At 37.2% G+C, this 25,831-nt stretch overlaps 3 protein-coding genes across 4 annotated transcripts; 2 read left to right on the plus strand and 1 right to left on the minus strand.

Annotated features, from left to right (window-relative positions):
* The first annotated feature begins 438 nt into the window (after positions 1-438).
* On the plus strand, positions 439-2,425 carry LOC125218008 (exopolygalacturonase-like). The gene is made up of 5 exons (XM_048119600.2): positions 439-682; positions 770-1,069; positions 1,160-1,449; positions 1,522-1,741; positions 1,990-2,425. The coding sequence occupies exons 1-5, from the start codon at positions 509-511 to the stop codon at positions 2,218-2,220; spliced, it is 1,215 nt and encodes a 404-aa protein (XP_047975557.1). The 5' UTR covers positions 439-508; the 3' UTR covers positions 2,221-2,425.
* Positions 2,426-16,572: 14,147 nt separating this feature from the next.
* Positions 16,573-18,256, plus strand: LOC125217584 (large ribosomal subunit protein eL19y). Its single transcript, XM_048119104.2, has 5 exons — positions 16,573-16,739; positions 17,179-17,301; positions 17,440-17,753; positions 17,834-17,898; positions 17,981-18,256. Exons 1-5 carry the CDS (start codon positions 16,628-16,630, stop codon positions 18,003-18,005), a joined length of 639 nt encoding a protein of 212 aa, XP_047975061.1. The 5' UTR covers positions 16,573-16,627; the 3' UTR covers positions 18,006-18,256.
* Positions 18,257-18,971: 715 nt separating this feature from the next.
* On the minus strand, positions 18,972-22,067 carry LOC125217583 (putative ethylene response sensor 1). Of its 2 annotated transcripts, none has more exons than XM_048119102.2 (5): positions 21,921-22,067; positions 20,456-21,364; positions 20,021-20,389; positions 19,397-19,773; positions 18,972-19,328 (listed from the first exon to the last, which is right to left on the minus strand). In XM_048119102.2, exons 2-5 carry the CDS (start codon positions 21,353-21,355, stop codon positions 19,118-19,120), a joined length of 1,857 nt encoding a protein of 618 aa, XP_047975059.1. In that variant the 5' UTR covers positions 21,356-21,364; positions 21,921-22,067; the 3' UTR covers positions 18,972-19,117. The 2 variants fall into 2 exon arrangements, with proteins under 2 accessions (XP_047975059.1, XP_047975060.1); XM_048119103.2 differs by having other exon boundaries at positions 20,456-21,373; positions 21,921-22,059.
* Positions 22,068-25,831: the final 3,764 nt, after the last annotated feature.

Genomic DNA, 25,831 nt, shown 5'->3' on the forward strand with positions numbered 1-25,831 from the left:
TAAAAAGGATTATTAATTTTAGTAAATTTAGAGTGTTACTGTTATCATGTCACTATGAAAGTTACAAAACACGAACTAATAAATGCAAAATAAACCAAGTGTTTTTCTGCAATACAGTAATTGAATTACACTAGTTCATGTAATTAATTAGTGATTCTTAACCGTATTGGATCTAATTTCTTTTAAAAAAATTTACTACTACTAATTAACTCCAGTATTGTTTGTTAACCATTGGCTATGAAGCATCCAAGATCCACCTATTTCTACATCATAACCAGCACATTTCTCCTATTCTGCCGTGGCTAAAAACAAGCCAAAATAATGAACAGCATACAGAAATTATAGGTCTGAAATTAAGCAACAAAATTTGCCAAAAATAGAAAAAAATGTAGAATTTTACGTAGACGATCGCATATATAAGGCCGATGAATTACATAACATACAAAAACGAGTGAACTAAAATCTGGATAGAGAAAATAAAGTAAAACAGGATTCGTGAATAACATTTATGGCTACTAGTTGTGTTCATATGATGGGCTCCCTGGCCCTAAGCATAAGCTGTTTGATCATTATCAATGCCATTGCTGCTGCCGGCGAACAACGCCGCCTCCTGCAGGCTGAGACCGTTTTCGACATCACCAAATATGGCGCCAAGGGCGATGGCACCACCGATGATGCAATGGTTAATTTTCATCTGCAAATGCATGAAAATGAAAATGAAATGAAGCTTTATTTATTTATTTTATATAATAATGAATGTCATTTGTAGTCGCTTGTTCAAGCATGGAATGCCGGATGCGACAGCACAGGGGGCGCGAGGATTTTGGTCCCGCCCGGGAAATACATGATGGGGGAAGTAGTCCTAAGTGGAGAGTGCAAGGCAGCACCGCCAATGATCATCGATATTCAGGGCACCCTGTTGGCAAATCCCAACCCGAGCTCCTACAGCAACCAGAAGTGGATCTTGATTGAGCACGTGGACAACATTAAGATCACGGGAGGAGGCACCCTTAACGCCCAAGGAGCAAATGCATGGAAGTACGCCAAAGAAGACGCGCACATGCCCGTTGTAAGTTAGTAGTAACATTTTTCAAAGATAGGACTTAGGAGTATTAATTGTATTTATATTTAACATTATAGTGGTTTTGTTATGCAATAGAGTTTCACGTTCCAATCGTCGCAAAATGGGGACATTAGCAACCTAAATTTGGTGGACGCTATGGGATTCCATAGCAAGTTGATCGACAGTATTAACATCAAGGTGACGAAAATGACCATCACTGCCCCTGACGAAAGCCCCAACACGGACGGAATCCATCTCAGCAATGCCACCAATGTGGAGATCACCGACTCCGTTATTGGAACCGGCGATGACTGCATCTCCATTGGCACAGGCAGCAAAAACATCTTTGTCAAAAATGTCAAATGCGGACCCGGACATGGTCTTGCGTGAGTAGTAGGAGTATTTTTATTTGAATCTCGTAATCATTTAAATTAAATTAAATTACTGATGATATATAGTGTGGGGAGTTTGGGGAAGCGTCCGGACGAATTGAGCGTGGGGAACATCACCTTCAGTAGTTGTACCTTGACGGGCACAACCAATGGTGCCCGAATCAAGAGCTACCACAAGTCGCCGGTGATGACTGCCACCAACATCGTGTTCGAAGATCTGACCTTGGATAGCGTCAAGAATCCCATCATCATCGATCAGCATTACTTCTCCAAGATGGTTGCTGAGGTACGTATGTAATGTACTCTCTCTGTCCCGTTGAATATGAAGCATTTTCTTTTCAACACGAAATTTTATGCAGTGATGTTTTATGAGTTAATGAAGAGAAAAAAAAAGTAGAGATAGTATTGTTTCCACATTAGAAAATGTTTCATTTTTAATGGAACAGCCTAAAAATAGGACAGCGAGAGTAGTATATATGTATATCATTTTTTACATGCTCGCTCACACATCATGCAATCTCATGTTTCTTGTAGCAATCCAACGTCAAAATCAGCGACGTCCACTTCAGAAGAATCAAGGGCACCACAATCTCCGAAATTCCTATCTTGTTTAACTGCAGCACAACCAACCCGTGCGACAACATCGAATTGGCTGACATTGACTTGAAGCCTATGGGGGAGGCCAAGACCGTCTCATCCGCCTGTCAGAGCGCCACCGGAATCAAGGCTTCCGGCACCGTCATCCCTCCTGCTCCCACTTGCTAGGCTTTTTATTAACATAAAAAAGGATGGAGTAGTAATTTTATATCAGTCTTTGATTATTATTTTTTTTTATTTAAATTGTTTGTGTATTTGCGATGCTATGTGCATAATATCATTATTGCACGTGTAGCGCCGCGCGGATGGAGAATTGCACACTAGAATGATTGCCCAATTCTCATGAATAAATCAACAGTTTATTTTCTTATTATTGTATTTTTTTTATAGACGTATAGTTGTAATTCCTTTGTGGTAGAGTCGTTTCATTTTGAACATTCATTTTTTAAAAATAATACTCCCTCCGTCCCATATAATTTTACACAGTTTGACTTGGCACGAATTTTAAGAAATGTAATAAAAAGTGAGTTGAAAAAGTTGGTGGGATGTGGGTCCTATTTTTAAAGTATTGGTTTTATAATAAAATGTGAGTAGGAATAAGTTAGTGGAATATGAGGTCCACTACCAATAATGGTAAAAGTGAAATGGGTAAAATTATGTGGGACGGACTAAAATGGAATACTGGGTAAAATTATGTGGGACGGAGGGAGTAATAAATAATTAAAGTAGAGAAAAAATAAAGTAAGATTGAGAATCTATATTATTCTCTTTCTTACAATACTCTCTCTCCACTCCATATTAATCTCTCTCTTACATACATTATCTCCACTTTAACTATTTATTATTATTTTTTTCAAAATGACTGCTGAAAATGAAACGTCTCTACTACAGAAAAAAATAGAATCAATTATAACAAGTCACACACTCAAATTCCGGAAATGCATAAAGAAATAAATTCCTCAATCGAACTACCAAAATAGAATGAGTCATTAAATTGAGTTCTAACTTATTTATTTTTTATTCAAAAATAAAAAAGCTAGGACTTTCCATTCTATTTCTAGATTGGAAGCCTTAAAAAAAGTTTATGGGATCATATGGATGCTTGCCCTTATTTTCATTCTTGTATTAGGTAGGAATTACACTGGGCTTTTTAGGAACTGCATGGCATTGCATATTAGAACTTATTAAAGTCCAATTCGCATCATTACATTCAATAAAAGGGATGAGGGAAGCTCCAATAGAAAAATATTGGAAGGGTAAAATACTTCGATGATGAACTTGAATATTTTATATTCAATTGAATATCATTATAATAATAAAAGTTTATTTTTTTGCTAGTCCAATTATTCCTACATAGTTGTGGCCACTTTTCAGGAGTCCTATGAAGTATTATGGACCCTAATTATGTTGGACTTTGATTTTATTCAGCTGGGCTGATTTAATTCATGTGACCCATCTTATTATTGGTGACCCATATTGGTTTGGCCCAATAACTAATCTGGGATGCTTCGATGGCTGCCACGTGGCTATCTCACATGGATCTTGGATGAGGGCCGTTGGATTTGGGGTGTGTTAGTTATGAGTCTTGTGACTCATTACCTTCTCATTCATTCCAGAATTCTCTCTCTCTCTCTCTCTCTCTCTCTCTCTCTCTCTCTCTCTCTCTCTCGCGATCTGCTTCTGCTTCTCTCTTCTCTCTCCCTAGATTCCGGCGCCGTTCGCCGTTATCTTCTCCGATCTTCTGTTTCCACCGTTGATTCTCGGTTCTAGAGAGGTTCATCGGTTTAGGTTCTGAGTGTGTGAGTGCTTGTGCGTTCCTTCTCAGATCTAGGGTTTGTCCAACTTCTCTGTTGGATTCTTGTGTGATTGGAGGCTTCTTTGAGAGTTCTTGTGTTGCGAAGCAGTGTTCTGAGAGATCGGTGTGAGATCCTTGTGGGAGAGGTAGTCTCTGTGTTGTAGCAGTTGGAGTATCCCTAGGGTTAGGGTTTGGTTACTTTGCGGTGCTCTCTTGAGACTTGTTGGTGAAGATTGAGGAGGTCCTTGGCCCTGTGAAGTCGTGTGTGTGCGACCTGAGCCATATCCTAAATCTTCTTACCTTGCTTTGCTTGTTCTATCTTGGTTAGATCCGAAAGGATCCTTTGCCTTGTGATTACTAACTTATGTATCTAATGTGCAGGTGTCCCAGTCAGTAGGAGCTTGGATTCCAGCCGGTCAAGGATCTGAAGTGAGCTAGGGTTTCTGATCTGGGTTATGACTCTGTAATAGATACTTAGTTGTTTTCTTAGTTCTCTTTTAATCTTGTTATCGATTGCTTGTACTTGGCTTGTAACTTCTGAGATTAGCCATCTCAGAGCTCAATCAATAAAAGAGGTCCCGGTAATTAGTGAATCCCGAGTGATTTGATCCCTACAGTGGTATCAAAGCCACGGGGGGATCACTTGGGCACGCCGGGTCGCAAATTAAAAGGAGGTGGGCTCGTCAGAGTAAGGCTCAGCCTCCGGTACAGGCTTTAAGGTAAGACGGATACTCCTTAACGAAGGGTTTCCGCTCTGGTAAATTGGCTAAAGCCCTAAAACTTTTACTGCTTTCTAGTTTTAGGCGTGGGAAGTTGTTTCTGGTAGTTGTCACTGGCCGTGGCTATAGGACTTATGAGCTCTTGTTTGTTTGCATGCTTCTTGGTGCTCTTTACAGCTTTCTTGCTTCCGTTGCTGCTTTCTGAATATTTTCTTTAATCTCAAAGTGTGTATCTCAGAGCTTGACTCTGTGTTCTTGAGTGAATTACCTATCCATCCTGTGCCTTAACCGCCTTGAGTGACCCCCTGCGCCCCATACATTGGGTGATTGTGAACTGGGAAATCCTCTTGCCGGGGTACAAGTGACAGATACGGAGGAACTCCTTATGGACTTGATTCTTGAGTCTGGGATCACTTTGAGGTGTCTTATGTGCGTGTGCGTGTGTGCCTTTGCTGTATAAGTGCATCTGTATTTCTTGCATGAGAAACCCTTGCATATCTGTTATAAGTGGTCTCCTTGACTGTTGTGTGTTTAAGACCACTCTCTGTGAAAGCAGGGTTGCTTGTTGTGCCTTCTGTGTTGTTGGTTCTTTTGTGTGTGTCAAATCTTTCTCAAAATGTCCCAGCCAGTTGGCATTGTCCCCTTCAATTGGAAAAATGATTTTGTGATTTGGAAACAGAGAATGAAGTGTGTTTTAATTCAGCAAAAGGTTTTCAAATCTGTTGAGGGTTTAGTTCCTGATACTGAGTCTGTAGATAAGGCTGCAGAAATGAATGAATTAGCTAGGTCCACTATAATACTCAACCTTTCTGATTTTGTGATTAGAAAGGTTGGTACCATTGAGTCTGCCTCTGCACTATGGGAAAAGTTAGATACTCTGTATACTGAAACCTCAATGTCATCAAGAATGTATTTGCTGGAAAAGCTCTTTAAGTTTAAACTTGATCTTTCAAAGGACATTGAGGATAACATTGATATTTTTCAAAAACTTGTTCAAGATATTAAAAGGTCTGGTGACAAATCCATTGATGAGTATACTAGCATTGCCCTGATGAATGCTATCTCTAATTCTTACAATGATGTTTAAGCTGCCATTAAGTATGGTAGGGATTCTGCCCCCCTTGATTTGATAATTAGTTCTTTAAAATCCAAAGAAATTGAGCTTAAGGAAAATCAGGCTTTTAAAACTGTTCAGTCAGAGGCTTTAAATGTTAGGGGAAGATCTAAAAATAGAGGGGGTAATGAGGACAGTAACTCTAATGGCAATGGTAAAAAGAAGGGCAAGAGTAGGTCCAGGTCTAAGAGCAGGAATCCTGAGGCTAATAGAAAATGTTTTAACTATGGTGAGGTTGGTCACTATAAAAAGGAGTGCCCTAATCCTAAAAAGCAGAAAAATAATAATCAACTGGATTCCATGGCTAACCTGGCTAAGAATGGTGATTCTGAAGGTGTTTGCTTCATGACTCATGATATTCTTTCTGTTAACTCTACTCTTGGCTGTTCTTTTTCATTAATGACTGGCTAATTGATTCTGGATGCACCTATCATATCTCTCCTTTCAAAAATGTGTTTTCTGATTTCAAACCTGTGGAAAATACCTTTGTTTCTATGGAAAATGACAAAAAGTGTCATATTCTTGGCATTGGGTCTGTGTGTTTGAAATTTAGTAGTGGCCATGTGCTTAATTTGAAGAATGTGAGATATGTGCCTGATTTATGTTACAACCTGTTTTCTTGTACCTGTTTAGAACAAGATGGTCTTGAGGGTAAGTGGGGGCAGGGTGTTATGAAAATCTGTAAGGGTGCTATGTGTTTGTGTAAAGCTGAGAAGAAGTGTAACCTCTATGTGTGTTATGCTCAATCTGTGGCCTGTGTGAGTAATCTTGCTAATGTGGTTAGGGTGGATAAAACCATGTTGTGGCATAATAGACTTGTTCATATGAGTGAAAAGGGTCTTGAAGAAAATGGGTTGTCTGAAAATGATTTTTAAAATAGTCTTCCCTTTTGTGACATGTTTTGGGCAAACAAAATAGAGTTACCTTCCCTACTCCTATGACTGACAATGTCAGTCAGAATGTTATTGAGTACCTCCACATGGATGTGTGGGTCCAGCCTCTGTTTCTTCTCATTCAGGGTCTGTGTATTTTCTGTCTATAATTGACGATTTTTCCAAAAAAGTTTGGTGTTTTTTAATGAAAAATAAGTCTGAAGCCTTTGGAAAGTTTTTGACATGGAAAAATCTTGTTGAAAATCAAACTGGAAAAACCATTAAAGTGAATAGAATAGATAATGGTCTTGAGTTTTGTAATTCTCAAGTGGATGCTTTGTGCTCCAAGTTTGGAATTAAAAGACACAAGACCACTCCTTATACCTTTCAGCAAAATGGAATTGCTAAAAGGATGAACAGAACCCTTTTAGAAAAAGTTAGGTGTTTTTTGTCTAAAAGTGGTCTTTCTAAAAAATTTTGGGGTGAAGCATACCTGGTGAATAGATCTCCCTTAGTCCTTTTAAAGGGTAAATGTACTGAGTTTATATTCACTGGGAGGAAAATTTCTTTATCCCATTTAAAAGTTTTTGGGTGTAGTGCTTTTATTCACTCTAAAACTGATAAGCTGGATCCTAGATCCAAGAAAGGGGTATTTCTTGGATATCCAGAAGGTGTTAAGGGTTATAGGATTTGGAATAGAAGTGAACCAGGTTTTAGGGTCATAATAAGTAGGGATGTGGTCTGTAATGAGGATGAGTTCCTCTGTCTTAAGCCTGACCTTGATACCTCTCCTATAAGTGCTGACAATGAGCCTCTGAGTGAGGTGGAGTCCACTGATACTCTCACTGAGGTGGAGCCATCTAATGATGCTCCAAGTGAGGTGGAGCCTTTCTGGAATACAAATCCTATAGCCCCTGACCCTGAACCAGAACCTGAGCCTGAGCCTGAGCTTGAGCCTGAACCCCAAAATGTGACTCTTCATGATGACCAAGTTGTTGAGCCTCAACATGTTCCTAACCCTGGTCCAGATTTGAAAGATTACCTCCTGTCTAGAGATAGAGCCAGAAAATATCCTAATCCTCATGTTAAGTATTTAGGTCTTGTGAATTGATTACTCTTGCTTTTAATGTGCATGAATCTGATGGGGATGAACCTCAGTCTTATAAGCAGGCTCTAAAGTCTAAGTTCTGGGATCTGTGGCATAAAGCCATGGAGGATGAAATGCTATCTCTGAAAGTTAATTGTACCTGGTTACATGTTCCTCTACCTGCTGGTGCTTCGGTTGTTGATTGCAGATGATTGTAGATGGCCTAAGGTACAAAGCCAGACTTGTGGCCAAAGGGTTTACTCAACAAGAGGGGGTAGATTATACTGAAATATTTGCTCCTGTGGTGAAATTTACTACTGTTAGACTTATGCTTGCTCTATGTGCTCACTTTGATTGGGAGTTGAAACAAATGGATGTCAAAACTGCCTTTTTGCATGGTGATTTAGATAAACCTATCTATATGAAGCAACCTGAGGGTTTTGTTGATCCTAAGTACCCCAATCATGTTTGCTTGCTGAAAAAGGCTTTGTATGGTTTAAATCAGTCCCCTAGACAATTGAATATCAAGTTTAACTCTTGTATGTAGAAGCTTGGTTTTGTCAGAAGTACCTTTGATGCTTGCCTTTATGTGAAAAATCTTGATAAAAATCTTGTGTTCTTGTTGCTATATGTTGATGATATGCTGATTATGGGACCTTGCCTTAAGTCTATTAAGCATGTGCAAGCTACTCTATGTGATAATTTTGAAATGAAGGATCTTGGTGATGCTCAAAAGATTTTGGGTATCAATATCTTTAGGAACAGAAAGGAGTCTGTCCTTGTGCTTAACCAAGAACCATATGTGCATAAGATCTTGCAAAAGTTTAACATGTCAACTGCTAAAATTGCTACTGTACCTTTAGCTGCTCATTTTTTTGTTGAGTAAATATTTGTGTCCTAAGTCTGATGCTGATATTGCTGCCATGAGAAAGGTGCCTTATGCCAATGCTATAGGTTCTGTGATATACTTGATGGTTAATACTAGGTCTGATATTGCTTATGTTGTGTCTTGCTTGAGTAGATATATGTCTAATCCTGGACCTGTGCACTGGGAGGCCTTGAAATGGCTTCTTAGATATCTGAAACATACTTCTAAGTATGGTCTGTGCTTTTCTAAGTGTGATGATGGTGTTGAGCTATGTGGTTTTGTTGATTCTAACTATGCCAATGACAAGGACAAGAGAAAGTCCACTACTTCTTATGTGTTTACTGTGTGTAGGTCTTGTGTTAGTTGGAAATCACAATTGCAGCACAAAGTTGCCCTCTCCACTACTGAGTCAGAATATATAGCCATCACAGAGGCTATGAAGGAGGCTATTTGGTTAAAGGGAGTTCTCTCTGAAATTAATTTTTTGAATGAACTCCTGTTGTGTATTCTGATAGTCAGTCTGTTATACAATTATGCAAAAACCCTGTGTTTCATGATAGGACCAAGCATATAGATGTTAGGTTCCATTTCATTAGAGATGTTGTTGAAAAAGGTGAAGTTTTTTTGCATAAGGTGCATACTGATAAGAACCCTGTTGATATAGGCACTAAGTGTTTACCTGTTGATAAATTGTTCTCTTGCATTAGAAGATTGCATTTTGATTGTGGTTAGCATATGCATCTGCATGTCCCGGAGGAAAGACCTTGATGATTCATTGAGCCTTGGCTTAATTGAGATCACAAGGCAACTAAAGTCCTACAAGACTAATTGGATTGCCATCTGGTGTCTTGTTAGGCAACCTGGCCTTATCTCTTGACTAATGAGCTTAAAAACTCTTTGGTGTCTTGAGAGGGCCTTGTAGGTTGTGATGAAAGCAACACATGACTGTGGCTCTCCTCTGTTTACCCAATTTAGTCCAAGGTGGACTATGTGAAGTATTATGGACTCTAATTGTTTTGGGCTTTGATTTTATTCAGTTGGGCTGATTTAATTCATGTGGCCCATCTTATTATTGGTGACCCATATTGGTTTGGCCCAATAACTAATCTGGGATGCTCCGATGGCTGCCACGTGGCTATCTCACATGGATCTTGGATGAGGGCCGTTGGATTTGGGGTGTGTTAGTTATGAGTCTTGTGACTCATTGCCTTCTCATTCATTCCAGAATTCTCTCTCTCTCCCTCTCTCTCGCGATCTGCTTCTGCTTCTCTCTTCTCTCTCCCTAGATTCCAGCGCCGTTCGCCGATTATCTTCTCCTATCTTCTGTTTCCACCGTTGATTCTCGGTTCTAGAGAGGTTCATCGGTTTAGGTTCTGAGTGTGTGAGTGCTTGTGCGTTCCTTCTCAGATCTAGGGTTTGTCCAACTTCTCTGTTGGATTCTTGTGTGATTGGAGGCTTCTTTGAGAGTTCTTGTGTTGCGAAGCAGTGTTCTGAGAGATCGGTGTGAGATCCTTGTGGGAGAGGTAGTCTATGTGTTGTAGCAGTTGGAGTATCCCTAGGGTTAGGGTTTGGTTACTTCGCGTTGCTCCCTTGAGACTTGTTGGTGAAGATTGAGGAGGTCCTTGTCCCTGTGAAGTCGTGTGTGTGCAACCTGAGCCATATCCTAAATCTTCTTACCTTGCTTTGCTTGTTCTATCTTAGTTAGATCCAAAAGGATCCTTTGCCTTGTGATTACTAACTTGTGTATCTAATGTGCAGGTGTCCCAATCAGTAGGAGCTTGGATTCCAGATCCAGTCGGAATCCGGTCAAGGATCTGAAGTGAGCTAGGGTTTCTGATCTGGGTTCTGACTCTGTAATAGATACTTAGTTGTTTTCTTAGTTCTCTTGTAATCTTGTTATCGATTGCTTGTACTTGGCTTGTAACTTCTGAGATTAGTCATCTCAGAGCTCAATCAATAAAAGAGGTCCTAGTAATTAGTGAATCCCTAGTGATCTGATCCCTACAAGTACAAATATCAGTTCTCCTAAATTCAAATGTTTATCCTATAATTTTTACAAAAGGATATCACCCAACTCCTTACCATGCGTTCTTTTTTCTTTCTTCACCTATTTCACTACCAACCTGAAAAGTCTCCAACCAAAAATTAAATCATTATAAAAATATTTTTCTTGTGACGTATCTCTCCCAACAAATAGCAATCAGTTTCACATACAAAAATCCCACGATTTCAAGTTTATTTCTCGTACGAAATTGGGGTCTCCGATGGTTGGAAAGGTGATCGAAATTGCACCTACACGAAAGGAACTACTCGAAGGAGATGAGAGAGAGGAAGGAGAAGTAAATTGCATTAATTCATAATTGAAATGGAAATAAAATGAGTAAGTAGGTTATGTGCATATACGAAATAACAAACACACATAACAATCTAACCAACTCGGGATCCCATGCTCCCGCGCGTATGGTGATCTAATCCTCTACTTTTCACGTATTGCATGTATCACTTATTTAATTAAATTTCACCTCTCTAAACGATTAATTATCTTATTAATTGAAAAATGTGCATAATTAGTACTCCCTCCGTCCCAGTTTTGGAGTCACATTTTGTCATAAAAATCCGTCCCAGTTTTAGAGTCACATATAGAATTTTCCATTTTGGTCATACAATTTTATCCCATTGTTCATCAAAATTACATCAAAATGTCATTATCTACAATAAGATAAACCAAAATAAAAATAAAAAACCAAAAAGTAAAAAAGGGACCCACCTTCAACCAACTCACTTCATTTATTACGCACTCCACCATCTCACTTCATTTATTACACACTCCATCAATTCCTTAAAATCCGTGTCATAACTAAATGTGACTCCAAATGTGGGACGAAGGGAGTATTTAATTAATACTATATTTTACTACCTCCGTCCACAAAAATTTGTCCCACTTTGACCCGGCACGAGTTTTAAGAAATATAATGGAAAGTGAGTTGAAAAAGTTAATGGATTGTGGATCCTACTTTTATATATTAGTTTTATAATAAAATGTGAGTAGGAATGAGTTAGTGGAATATGAGATCCATTGCCAAAAATGGTAAAAATGGAATGGGATAAATTTTGGGGGACGGACGGAAATGGAAAAATGGGACAAATTTTGGTGGACGGAGGTAGTAACATTTTACATTGATAAATAGAAGTATTTTTTCAATGATATTAGAAGTGCATACAAACATTAGTAGTAGTAAAAAAAATAAATTTGTCAGAGTCTAGACAGGGGGTGATAGCTGGATATAGTGTATAGGTACCTATTTTTATAGCCTTTATCAGTTTTCCCTAGCTTACTTATTAAAATTTTCTTTCATATCCCCTGTCTTCTACCACCATATATTTCTTTTCCAGAGTTCAGATTCAAACTTCCTGGGGCGGGGTGGAGCGGCCACGGCGGGGTTATAAGGTTCGGTGCCGGCCAAGCCACCTATTTTTATAGCCTTTATCAGTTTTCCCTATGCTGGTTTCGTCGTTGCAACAACCTATCCTCATTTCCACATCAGTATTATTTCTAATTCAATTTTTATTGTTGATGTTTATTAGCCACGTAGATTATTTGAAGAATTAAAAGTTAACAATTGAATACTCATTAAAATACATGTTTATTATGTGTTTTGATATGTTCATTGTTCATCATAGTCCTTGAATAAATTGCACGAAAATTAATTTAATCACATTATAACCTAAACAAATCCTTAAGGAATCCGTTTGTTTTCTCGCTCTACCGTTGCACAATCCACAACAACCAGCCCACATGCCAAGGTGCGCCGATATTATTCTACGAGTTCTTACAATGTTGGGCACCGACTTGCGAACACCCAACTATAAGAAGATTTAATCGAACATATTTCGTCGATATTTGGTAACTAGTAGCCGATCTCCCGCGACATGTTTCTAGCGTAACTCTTCAGCGATGGATAATGCTTTTCCACTAAAATTGTATTGATGGCTTGTTCTACCAATTTAATTTTAGGATTATGTATTTTATCGCTTACAATGAATTGTAATTTTAGGATTCAATTATGTATTTTTTTTAGATTTTTTCTATAAAATATCATTTTTGTAGTAATGTTTAATTTAAAATAAATTAGTCAGAAAAAAGAATATGAAGGAGTGAGACTAAATAATAGAAGAGATGCGATTTGTATATATAATCTATGGGTTGCGTTAGTATGCTAACTAATTTACAGTAATAACTAATAACTTTTAATTCCGTGTATTAAAATTATCAACACAAAGACATAATATATCAATACAACATGTAAATTTAAATATCAACACAAAGACATAAATTTATCAAATTCTATTGTGCTGATAAATTTATATCTTTATGTTGATAATTTTTACATACAAAATTGATATTAGTTATTAATTATTACTATAACTCAGTTGATAAGAGATATCGTAAAAAGTGGTATAAATCCCATAAATTGTTGAAAGAAAAGATGGTGTCAATATATGATTGTGAATGGCCTTATATAGAATGTACACTAAATTTAAAACAATTAACTTTTTTTTTCCACTTATTGCTCATTTGGAAAGGAAAAACAAAGTGTATATAAAATATATGTATGATTTCGATACATGTTTTGTCCATTATTAAGTGTTAGTGCTACTATGTCCATTATTAAATATTCATTTTTTTTAACTAAAAATGAAACGTTTTTTTATTGTTTTATTAAAAATGATAAATTTTTTTAGATAAAAGTATATTAAACTAATATTTTTTTAATCTATTTTTTTATTTTCTCTCCATTCGGATGTGACTGAATTAGTAGATAGAGACATTTAGAGTGCATTTAATGGCCCAATCAAGTGTTTGATTTGTTGGTTAAATTTTCTGTGTGGCCTGTTGAATTAAGGTTGAAAATGGTTGTGTTTATTATCATGAAATTTTAGTGATTATATTCTATGCAACACTATTTCAATTTTAAATTACTTGGAATTACTAATATAGCCCTCAGTCTTGGAATGTAGGAAAAATCAGTAGATAGTTTTGGAATTTCTTACTCCCTCTGTCCCGCGAATAGGAGGCCCGATTCACTTTTACCATAAACAGTAATAGTGTCCCACCTTCCACTAATTCATTACACACATATTTCATTTAAAACTAACATATATAAGTGATACCTCTATTCCACTAACTTTTTTCCTCCCACTTTTCTTAACATTTTTGGTTTTAAATAAACCAAACTTGTGTTATTAGAGCATCCACAATGGGGCGGAGGATGCGACAGACGATGCACCCTTCGTCCCTTAGTCTGCCACTGCAGCACCACGGACTATGCACATTTTATCCTCCGCGCCATAAGCATCGTCCGCGGACTATGACACGGACGATGCATCCTCCGGCATATCCTGTGTCCCTTAGTCCGCCATTGCAGGGGGTGTGGACTATAGGGCGGAGGATGCACACATTTTTATTTCTTCTAATATATATCACCAATTTTTTTACTTCATTTCACACCTTTCACTCCACTCTCTTCCTCATCTCAATTTCTCTCTAAATTCAATAATGACAATTTTTCATTTTTGCAAGCACAAAAAATAAAAAATAAAAGATAAATATTAACAATAGGATTTGCCTTTAGTGTTTTTATATTTATTCTTGCTAATTAATATGTTTGCAAACTTAAAAAATAAATGTTGTAGTGTTTAAATATTCAAATAATAAATAAAATACTTAGGGCGGGGCTTAAGCGAGCTATAGTCCGTCCCATTGCAGGTTGAAGGGGCGGAGGATAAAATACTGATGTGGCAGCGCATAGGGTGGGGCTTAGGGCGTCGCATCCTCCGCCTCACTGTGGATGCCCTTAGAGCATCTCCAAGGGGAGAAGATATATAGAAAAGATATATTATTATGTATTTACCTTCTTAAAAAGTGAAATATACCCTTCTAAAAAGTACTCCCTAGTCCCTCCATTTCGCCATAGTTGAGTCATTTTACCCTCTCTTACTTTATTCTCTCTACTTTATTCACTTTATACTTTATTCTCTCTACCTTTTTCTCTCTCTTACTTTTTTATCTATTTATTTAACACATCGAACATTCATTTCTAAAACCCCGTGCCCAAAAGTTCCGCCTCGACTATAGCGAAACGGAGGGAATAACACATTTCAAAGGGAAAAGGTATATAGAAAAGTAAATTATTTTTTTAAAATAAAATAACAGTACAAAATGCATTAAAAAAACGTAAAGTGTAATACCTTCTCAAAACCTTTCCCATTGGAAAATGATTTTTCATGAAAATAATGCAAATAAGATAGTTATAAGATTTTACCTCTCCATTGATGGGGAGTTAAAGGTATCTCTTCAAAATGGGAAAAAATATAATACCTTCTCAAATGCTCTCTCTTTGGAGAATGTTTTTTCATGCAAAAAGGTAAATGTGGTAGTTATATTAGTTTACCTCTCCATTTACCTCTCTCGTTGGAGATGCTCTTAAGGCCTATGGATAACATATAATTCATTTAAACACCACAAATAGTAGAAAACCAAGAAAAGCATTGCTGCAAAATGGTTGTATTCTTATCTAAATGAAAAATAAACTTCAATTCAAACACACCCTTAAACTACAAAACAAAACTACATAAAAGACCATAGCGAAAAGCAAACGTTTCATATTTAGACGAGAGAGTATTACATTTCATTTTTATTATTTTTAATAAATAGACTTTATATAGCAATAATTAATTTCATACACATATTACATACATAAAATATATTAGCAGAGCTACTATTTTATTAATTTTCTATTTATTTTTATATTTCATAAAAGTTGTGTTAATGTAATGTGAAATATTTACTGATTAGGAATTAAGGGGGTGTTCGGTTGGCAAGACTAAATCTCATAATTAAATATGTATCATGTTTGGTTCATAAGATTGACCCTCACAACTTAATCCTAGATGGGTAGTCTCATGATTATTAGTCATAGCCTCCCTCTCCAACTAAAATAATCCCATAATTTAATCTTAGATGGATAGTCTCATGATAATTAGTCATAGCAACCGAACGTCACCTAAGTGTAGGGATGTCAATTCAACCCGAAACCCGTGGGCCGGCCCAAACAACTCGGTAATATGAGCAGGTTAGGGCTTAATTTTATTACCCGAATACAAAACGGGCTAAATGGGTTGGCCCGAATGGGTTGACGGGTTAAACGGGTTGGCCCGAACGGGCTGCGGGTCGGCCCGATGGGTTGTGAGTTTTAATTATAAGAAATTAAGTTTTAGGGGTTTTTTTACATTTTTGAATCCTCAATCTTCATTCTACACAATCATCAGTCTTATTCAATCTTCATTCTACACTTTTCCACTCGATCCCACAATATCAGGCTTTCATGTTCCATCTCAACTCATTATTGCACCGACCCATCATCTGCCACTAGTGTCTTACCACCACCAAAGCCAATAAGACAAAATTAAGAACTAACCCATCAAAATCTTAATATATTTATCATTTTAATAATGATTCATGTAAGATATGATTTTTAATTTTCACAAAGAAATAGTTACGAACAATGTCATAATAATGACACGAACACAAGCTTTAATTTATATTGTAGTTGATCGAGATGAAAGGCTTCTTTTCATGTATTATTGAAGAAAACTATGAAAATTTGAAGATTTTATATGATTCTAAACTAAAAATAAAAAAAGTATCTAAAATTTAAAATCATTTTATAGAAGAAAATTTTGATACAAGAGATTATTTTCGAAAACTTTTAGGCCCGAATAGTCCGATGTGTTAGCCCAAAACCCGACGGGTTAGGGTTAGGGTTGAAAATTTATGACCCGAAAAATTCATAACCCGAATAGCCCGCACCTAAATAGCCCGACGATCCGAGTGGGCTGGCCCGAACCCAAACGGGTTAGCCCGATTGACATCCCTACCTAAGTGTATGTACGGTAGGATCAGTAATCTATGGAAGCCCAATCAATAAAAAGCCCAGGAAACAAGAAGCCCAATCTTAAAAAACCCTAGGCAACAATCCGTATAAATCTTATCGTCGTCGCCTCTCAATTCATTTCCCATCACATCCACCACCGGCGAAGAGGAGAGGAGAGGAGGAAAGATGGTGACGCTTAAGCTGCAAAAGCGGCTTTCCGCCAGCGTATTGAAGTGCGGCAAGGGGAAGGTTTGGCTCGATCCTAATGAAGTAAACGAAATCTCTATGGCCAACTCCCGTATGTTCTCCTTTCTCCTTTCAACTTTTTCAAGCTACATTAAAAAGGACAAAAATCGGGTGCTCATTGAGAAATTGGATTAATTTGTGTTTGAATAAACTAGTTTCAGATTTGTTTTACTTAGGGCTTGGTTAAGCATTTGTGTGTAATCAGGCCACCTAATTCTCCTAAATTGTTCTGGAATTAATTCTGATAATTGAAGTGATTTGACATAGCTCTGAACTCACTGTTCAATTACACGATTTAAATGTCTATAGCTTGCCTTGACTGTAGAATTTGTCGATAGTCAGAGCCGTGAGGTAGATGAAATACTTAATTTTAACTGTGTATATCACATATCCAGTTCATATATCATCATTATTATTTGTTTTGTTTTGTTTTATTATGTGAATACACTATTATACACATAATTAAATTATGGATATTCTTTTGGATGCAGGACAAAATATTAGGAAGTTGGTTAAGGATGGTTTCATTATCAGGAAGCCAACCAAGATCCACTCACGTTCCCGAGCCCGCCGAATGAAGGAGGCAAAGAGGAAGGGACGCCACTCTGGATATGGTACAGTTCTGCGTGATTTTGCTTTTATTCTGGTTTATTGGAGATAGTTATACGGCTAAGGGGTTTTAAATCTTTTGGTTGTTATTTTTCAATCATATCCTTACCTAGACCTAATTTATTTGTTTTTAATTATTGCAGGTAAGCGCAAGGGTACCAGGGAAGCAAGGTTGCCGACTAAGATTCTGTGGATGAGGAGGATGAGAGTATTGAGGCGTCTGCTGCGCAAGTATCGTGAGGCAAAGAAGATTGACAAACACATGTACCATGACATGTACATGAGGGTCAAAGGAAATGTGTTCAAGAACAAGCGTGTGTTGATGGAGAGCATTCACAAGTCCAAGGCTGAAAAGGCTAGGGAGAAGACCTTGTCCGACCAGTTTGAGGCCAAGAGAGCAAAGAACAAGGCTAGCAGGGAAAGGAAGTTTGCTAGGAGAGAAGAACGTCTTGCTCAGGTATAACTTCAAGACTCTTAAATTGTATAGTAATTTGTTGGATTTGTTAATCCCAACATCCTATTTCATAACCAATGTAGGGACCAGGAGAGAAGGTAGCTCCACCTGCAGCAGCTGCCCCTGCACAGACAGCTCAGCCAGCACAGTAAGTGTATTGCAATTGCACCTCAATTCACTGGCTGCGATTTGAAGTTTTATCATCTGATATTTGGTATATCTTGTTGTAGGCCAATTAAGAAGTCGAAGAAGTGATATACTTGACGAATAGTTTTCACCTACCGGCACTCGGCACCCTGTTTATGGTTTTGCTAGAACTGTACCCCACTTCTTTTACACCCTTAATTTTGAGTTGCTTTTATCATATAACTATGTTTAGTGAAAGGAGTATTGAAATTATTATGTTTCCATAAGTTGATTTATACTCCTATTTGATTTCTTATAAGTTGTGCATGTTCCTAAATGGGGTATAATTTCTGGTTTATCTCATAGTATCTTTGTTATCAGGTGTCTTGTTTTTAGATGTGTTATTTCCCTTGCTTGTAAATTTATTGTCTTGGCTTTAATGTTTTTCAGTTTTGATTATGTTGTCTCTTGGGAAAGTATAAACATTTAGTTTGGCACAGTTTTAATGTATAATTGGTCAAGAAAGTTAAGGGGTAATGTAAGTAGTGTTTATGGATTGTGGGCTCCAAATCATTAGTAGTGTAAGTTGTAAATAAAATTATGTGTAAGGTAATGTGTTGTTTAACTATTTTGAAATTAGTAAATTCATACTTTTCTGGTATGAATTAATAAGGAAACAATTCATACTTTTAAAGTATGTTGCATGTTTGTAGCTTCATTCAGATGTTTTATACTATCTTTAAAAAATGGGCTTTTACATGTATAAGGGATGGTTATGTTTCGAGGTATTTGAGTTGTATTTATATTTGTGGCTTTTCAAGGTATTTGATTCAATTCATTTTTTTAGCAAAAACTTTATTCTCATACTTTACTCTTTTCTTCGTTTTTTCTTACTTTATTCACTCTTGTTTTATTCTCTTCTTCACAACGTATCAATTTCTTAAATTCTGCTAAAAGAATTGCCTCAAGAAATTCTCTCTGCGGAGGGATTACTCTTTTTGGATAGCATGACTCCTCTAGTTGAAGTGATTTTTGATTGATTCATGTTAATACTTATATTTGGAATTAGTTGTGATGAATGAACAACCCAGTCAATATTCGAGGAGCCAACAACTTACATATCTTTATGTATAAATTCATAACAGATCTTTCCTTAAGATCTTTGCCACATGACTTGTCAACTGTATTTCAACATCAACTTTTTCTTTAACTTTTTAACATCACGTAAGTCATACAATCTCCTAAATAAGGCTTGTTGTCCCGTAATGTGAGGCCAATCTGGCGTCGTAGTTGATGAAAGCTTTCTGAATTGTGTTGTCTATGGTTGTAACAATGCAGCCGGCTTTGTTTGCTTTATCGTATTTCCCGAGCCTGACTACGAACGTAACAGTGCTGCCGTGCCCCAACCCTTCGCTTTCAACCCACATATGGCCTCCCATCAAGTTCACAAACCTGTTTACTTCATTGTTCAGTAAAACTGAAAATTGAGTAAAATTAAGTAGAAAAAGACTGATGTGTACCTTTTGCAAATTGGAAGGCCGAGACCGGTACAGGATCGGTTCCGCGTGGGTGAGTTTTGGGGATCGGCAAACTTGGTGAAGAGACGTGGGATGTCAGTTGGGCTGATGCCACAGCCAGAATCTCTCACCTGCACTCTCAAGTAAAAATGGATGTCTGTTGAAGGTGGCGAGCCCCTGATGTTTTCCGGCTTTGCAACGGAGGCCTCAATGGTGATATAGCCTTCCTTTGTGAACTTAACGGCGTTACCAACCACGATCAGTATGATCTGCATCAGCCGTTTCTCATCGCCGGTAGCGTACACAGGCAAGTCAAGACCCACTTTCAAAGTTAGGGACACTTTCTTCACTGATGCAATGGGCCTTATCAACTCCACAACCTGTGCTTCAACACAACAACTCCCAATCAAAAAAAGGCAAGCCACTTACTTAAATGACAACTATGTCAACAACTGTCAACACGAAGACATTTGTATGTCAACTAAATGCAGTTGACATCACATGTCAACGGAAGACATACGTATGTAACTACATTTAGTTAACAGTAGGTTGTTGACATAGTTGTCATTTATCAGTTTAAGATAGTTATCAACCGATCATATCCCTAAAAAAATATATATTCATCACCTCTCCAAAAGTTGCTTGAAGATTGAATAACTCTGATTCTAAATGGAGGCTGCCATCTTCCAGTTTTGAAAGGTCCAAGACGTCGTTGATGAGCGTTTCTAGCACGTTGCCACTCTTGAGTATGGTCTCGATCATGACCCTTTGGTCTGGACCTAGCTCCGCTTCTAAGAGCACTGAACATAGAGATAGGATAGCATGCATTGGTGTTCTCATTTCGTGGTTCATTACAGAAAGGAAGTCATTCCTAGCACGGATGGCCAGCTCTGCCTCTTGCCTAGCTAAATCCAGAGCTACGTTCTGCTGCACCAGCTGATCGTGAGACCTCATCGATTCTTCCAGAATCGCAGCATGAGAGAGCGCTACTGCCACCTAAACGTCGAACCAAGACAAGACAAAATCATTTCATTTCATTTCAAGACAAGAAAAAAAACGAACCTGATCAACGACGACTTCTACAAGCTCAAGCTCATGGTCGCGCCATTGCCTAATTCCGCTAAGAACAAGAACCATCACAGCGTAGCTTTTAGCCGACAGCTGAGGGCAGTTGTTGATATGGAAGTTCGAGAGGTCCAAGAGTGGTACACGAACCGCGACAGATTCAGGAGACATGTATCCACCACGGACAGGCTTAATATTTGCCAAAGGGCATGTGTGTGGAATATGGATTGCCTCAGCCCGACTAAAGATTTCGTTGACAATTGGAAGACTGGTGGGCACAGTGGATCCAACCGGTATCAGATTCGTCAAAGTGTGGGATAACTGCAGATTCAATCCTCGTTGAGACGGCATCCACAGGGCACATTCTTCCAAATCCAAGGTCCTCCCAAGCTCAACAAGAGTAGTTTTCAGAATAGTGTGTCTATCGAGTGTGCTTCTGATCTCGTGAGTTAGCATCCGGACATGCCTACTCGTCTCTTCCTGCTTTATGATAAGTCCCATCTCTCTGTCTAGCTCTTCGGCCTTGTTTTTCAGAAACGACTCCCGTGTTTTGACACTGAGCAGTTCGGGGATGATGTGAACGAGCATCAGTGCTGTGACACACGACACAGCAGCAGTGGAAACTTTTGCTATGGTCATTACAAGTGCAACGGTTTTCGAATGAAGAGTGAATGTCCAGAGATTGATTAGATGAGTTGCTCCACAGAGAATGATGAAAGCACCAAACTGTATCAGCACCCATCTGTATGGAAAGAATGAAGACTTCTGGACAAAGTAGATGAGCTCAAGAGGAATGGAGAAGTACGCAATTGCGATGAGGAAATCGGATATGTATTGATATTTCACCAGGACTCCATCAGCGGGCCAGTGACTCTCGACGCAGTCGCATGACTCCATTAGAGGAACCTATCCCAACTCCAATTACATTACAATTGCTTCAACATCATTAGCTTTTTGGGAAATTTCAAAAACAAACAATTTCAACAAAATCTTTCAGTTTCTTATTTCAGGTTTTTTAGTCTGTAGATTATAACTGATACTACCTTGCATTCATCCTAATAAAACATAGTAGTATCGATTTTTAACACAATATTGAAATCCAAATTAATGATCCATAAAATTGATTTATCAGATAACTAACTAAAAGTTGTTAGTTATTAATGAATAGCAATGAACCAGACATTCTTCACCACTTATACATTCATGTGCCTCTTCATAAAATTCCATTTTACTAACATCAATTGATCTTATTAAAATCAGCTTCTAATCCAACAATTCATCACACATTATTATTTCTATTATTGGAGCATTTGTTTAATAGATTAGCAAGAGGAGAAGAAGCCAAAAAAAAGTGACAAATTCTACTCATCCATTACCAAACAAGGTAGAGATCGGATCATACATAACTTACTTCAATCAAAAAAGCAACTTTTATTTAAATACAACAGTACTATAGTTTTACCTGATGAAGAAAATTACATGAAGCCAATCAATCCTAGAACATGGATTCAGTTGGCTAAGTCTGATTTGAGAAGGGAAAATGGTTGGATTGTTTTGAGGAAGAGAGTCATGAAAAAGTAAGGTGGAGGGAAAATAAAATGAAAAAACATTTATAGCTATGATTTGAGGCATCGCATTCACGGAGATGAAAGAGACTAGCAGAGCTGTGGTTCAATGAACTTGGGCACACGTGTGACAACTGCATTGGATCCATCCCCAGCTTGCACGTGTGACGCCCGCATTTTATTGGCCGGCCTAAATAACATAATAAAGGAGCTCTCTTTTCCCAAACCTAATTTATAAATCTATACTTGGAAATGGAAAATGATTCAAGCAGTGAGCAATTATTTTGTACAGATCCATTTAGTAATTGAATTCGAAATAATGATAATGATCACTTTGCTAGCGGTTAAGCGCATTCATAATAGGACGTATTAACCAATAGTCTATCACTAGAATAACTAAAAACGTCTCCTGCAACGTCACTAGGACATCTCACGGCCTGTCACATAAATTGAAAAATACGATTAATTCATTCTAATTGTTGGTGTTTATCAATTATTAAAAAATAAAGTGCAATAAGTTGTAAATATAGAGTATAAATAAAAAAAACTAAAAATAAAATAAAAAAATCGCCTAGCCTATCGGTGTCCACGCAATAGCGGACTAGCGATCGGCTAACGGTTTAAGTCCGCGGATGAGAGCTCGTCCTACTTTGGGACGTCCGTCGCGTTAGGCTAACGCAATAGTGAACATCCTCACGCCCTAACCGTTAGTCCGTGCTCTAGTCCACTATTCTAAGCATTTACATTTGGTGCTAGTGCCATATCTTTTGAAGTCTTTGAACTACTCCCTTAGTCACATTAAATGGATGTGACATATTCTTTTTGGGCACAAGTTTTTAGGTAGTGGTGTTCAGTGGTTAAATGAAAAGAGAATAAAGTAATAATGATAAAAAAAAGTAGAATAGATGAAAAAGTAAGAGAGATTGAGAGTTGTTTTTTTTGCTATAAAAGAAAATGTATCAGTTATAATGGGACAATCCAAAAAGGAATACGTCTCAGTTATATATTGGGATAAATGGACAAAGGGAGTATGTTGGTATTTTTAATTTATCGGAGTATTTTTTAATTTGAAAATCTAGTGGGTGAAGGGAAGAGGTATCCAGTGGGTGAACATTGGAACAATTGTGGATTCGCAAATTTCTATTTGGAATTGCAAGTAAACAAAGATAGGTATATGGCATACAATATATACATCAAATTGAGGACTGACCTAATATGGTTAGGCAAAACATATTTTATAATCTTGTTCAGAAATACTCTTCACGTCTCTCTATAAGTGAATCATTTTTCTTTTTGAGATGTCACACTCTAAATGATAAATTTCTAAAAATAAAAATATCCCTCTCTCTATTTTTTCCTTCTATCTTACTTTATTCTATCCACTTAACTCACAAAATAACACTATATAAAATCTGATATCAAAATAAAAATGTTCCATTTAAAGTGGGACGGAGGGAGTACGAGAGTTAGCAAAGAACGTAGAAGTATGACGATTGACGACATTGTTAGCCCACCGAAACATATTAAGCCATCAGCTGCATATTCACGTCTCAAAGGGTCAAATAATACAATCGTGGCAGACGTATTATCTGAATTTAATATTTAGGTTCCGAGCATCATGTTAGATAGTCCTCCACATCACATTATTTAGGTTTAAATGTACCAAAGAAAGAAGATGGTTGTGCATCATGTTAAACTACTAAATAAGGATACAACAATGTTCTAGGAAATAACAGAATAGGGAAAGAAGTGCAACATCAGAAGAAATCTCATACTCCTCCGTCCCAAGAAAGTTGAGTCGTAGTAAATTTTTTTGTTTGTCCCAATACAGTTGAGTCATTTCTTTTTTTGGTAAAAACTTTATTCCATCTCTTATTTTATTCTTTCTACATCTCTACTATTTTATTTTCTCTCTTACTTTCCTCTCTCCACTTTAACCTTTAACAAATCAATTTCTTAAATCTTGCTGGAGCCAAATCCGATGGGCTGATCCAAATAAGTCATCAAAATTGAAGGGTTAGGATTAAAAAATCAAACAATGTTAAAACTCTTAAATCTTGTCACACATCGACTTGATGATGATCCTAGCTCATCTATATAAGTATGGATAGTTACTCTCCCCCTTATAAGACCTTTTAAGAGGTGAGTGACTCATTTCTAATACCTTATAAAATAATCGGTTCATTCCAACGAGTTATAGCAAATAAGTGTTTTCAATTGATTGGCGATGCAACCCATTCGTGGAGCCTAAATTTCGAATTCTCAATATACTTGATTCACTAATTCACTCCATCCGTCCACAAAAAATAGGGCAATTGGTGTATGGCACAGGTTTCAAGAGAGAAGGAAAAAAGTAAGAGATGAGAAGAAAAAGTAAATGAGAAGTAGTGTTAGTGGAATGATGTGTAGGATTATTATTTGTTGAAAACTTTCCATAAATGAATGTGCTCTATTTTTTTTTGGACGCATTGAGTATTACTTTTAGTGTCACAATTAAGAAAGAAAATTAATACAGTACCTATTAGGAGAGTGTTATATTTCTAACTCAATACTTAATTGCTAACTACAATTAAACAATAGTCATTAGATATTCAAATCAAGGGCCTAGATCATCAGCTCCGGAATGACAATATTCAGTACGATAAAAAAAAAAGGTTACGTTCGGTTAACATGACAAAATAATATGGGGATTAAGTATGGGATAAATCTAGATTGAATATTGGATAAATAAAAAGTGTTCGGTTGATTTGACATTCTTCCTATGCTTTAAAATATATTTAATTTATATAATTACTTAACACGTATTTACTAAGATATCCCTTCATATCCCTCCGTCCATAAATTATTTCCGCACCAGCTTCTCCCTCACCGCCGGCTCAGCACGGCGGCACCACCAGCAAAAAACCATCCAAACCACCGCATGCTTTGATTGGAGAGCCCTCAATCATCCCAATCACGTCCCCCCCCCCCCCCTCCCCTCCCCTCCCCGATTTGATTTGCGATCGAACAGCGATCTCAGCCACTCCATCACCTCAGTGTCTCCGCCGGCGAAAATCACCAATTTGCTGGTGCAGCACCGCCGTCACCGCCTGAGACATGGGAATCGATACAGTAATAGAGTTTTCCGAGGCGGCAAAATCTAGATCTGACCGGTGTAGTTGACGATGAAGGAGACGATAGGGGGGCAAAAATGGAACTAAAGTTTAATCATTCCCCATACTGTTTTTGTCGCAGGGGTACGGCTGCGACTCATAATGGGGAGATTATCCATCTAAGATAATATCATGGATTAATTAGTTGTCCAATTTTACTAACCGAACGTAGAATTAAATAGTGCACATTCTACGGTTGCACCAACCCACAAAGTGTATTAATGTCAATTTACAACAAATTAGTAATAACTAACTTTTGAAAAATATCTCATAACTTGAAAACGCATATAACTTTCTCGATTTAAATTATGTTTTTGCACAACATATATCAAATTAAAGATAATTTCATAAGGATTCTAACGAGATCTCACTTGCATATATTCCGATGTCAAAATTTGAAATTTTCTTTGAAATTTTGAAATTTTTTCGTACAGCAACAAATGTCAACATAGTATATAAAATATATCAATATAATACATGTAGAATGTCAATATAAGCAATGTGTTAACATTCTCAGAGCATTGTGTTGATATTTTTGAAACACTATGTTGGCATTTTCATTCAATACCCTAATTTGGTAGGATTTTTTTTTTTTTTTATCTTTTTGGATTTAATTAATAAAAACAAAAATTACACGCGGAAAATTTAAACTACAA

The sequence above is a fragment of the Salvia hispanica genome, chromosome 1 (assembly GCF_029641045.1).
Source record: "Salvia hispanica isolate PSC_SH4W2 chromosome 1, Shi_PSC_v1, whole genome shotgun sequence".
Classification (NCBI taxonomy): Eukaryota; Viridiplantae; Streptophyta; class Magnoliopsida; order Lamiales; family Lamiaceae; genus Salvia; species Salvia hispanica.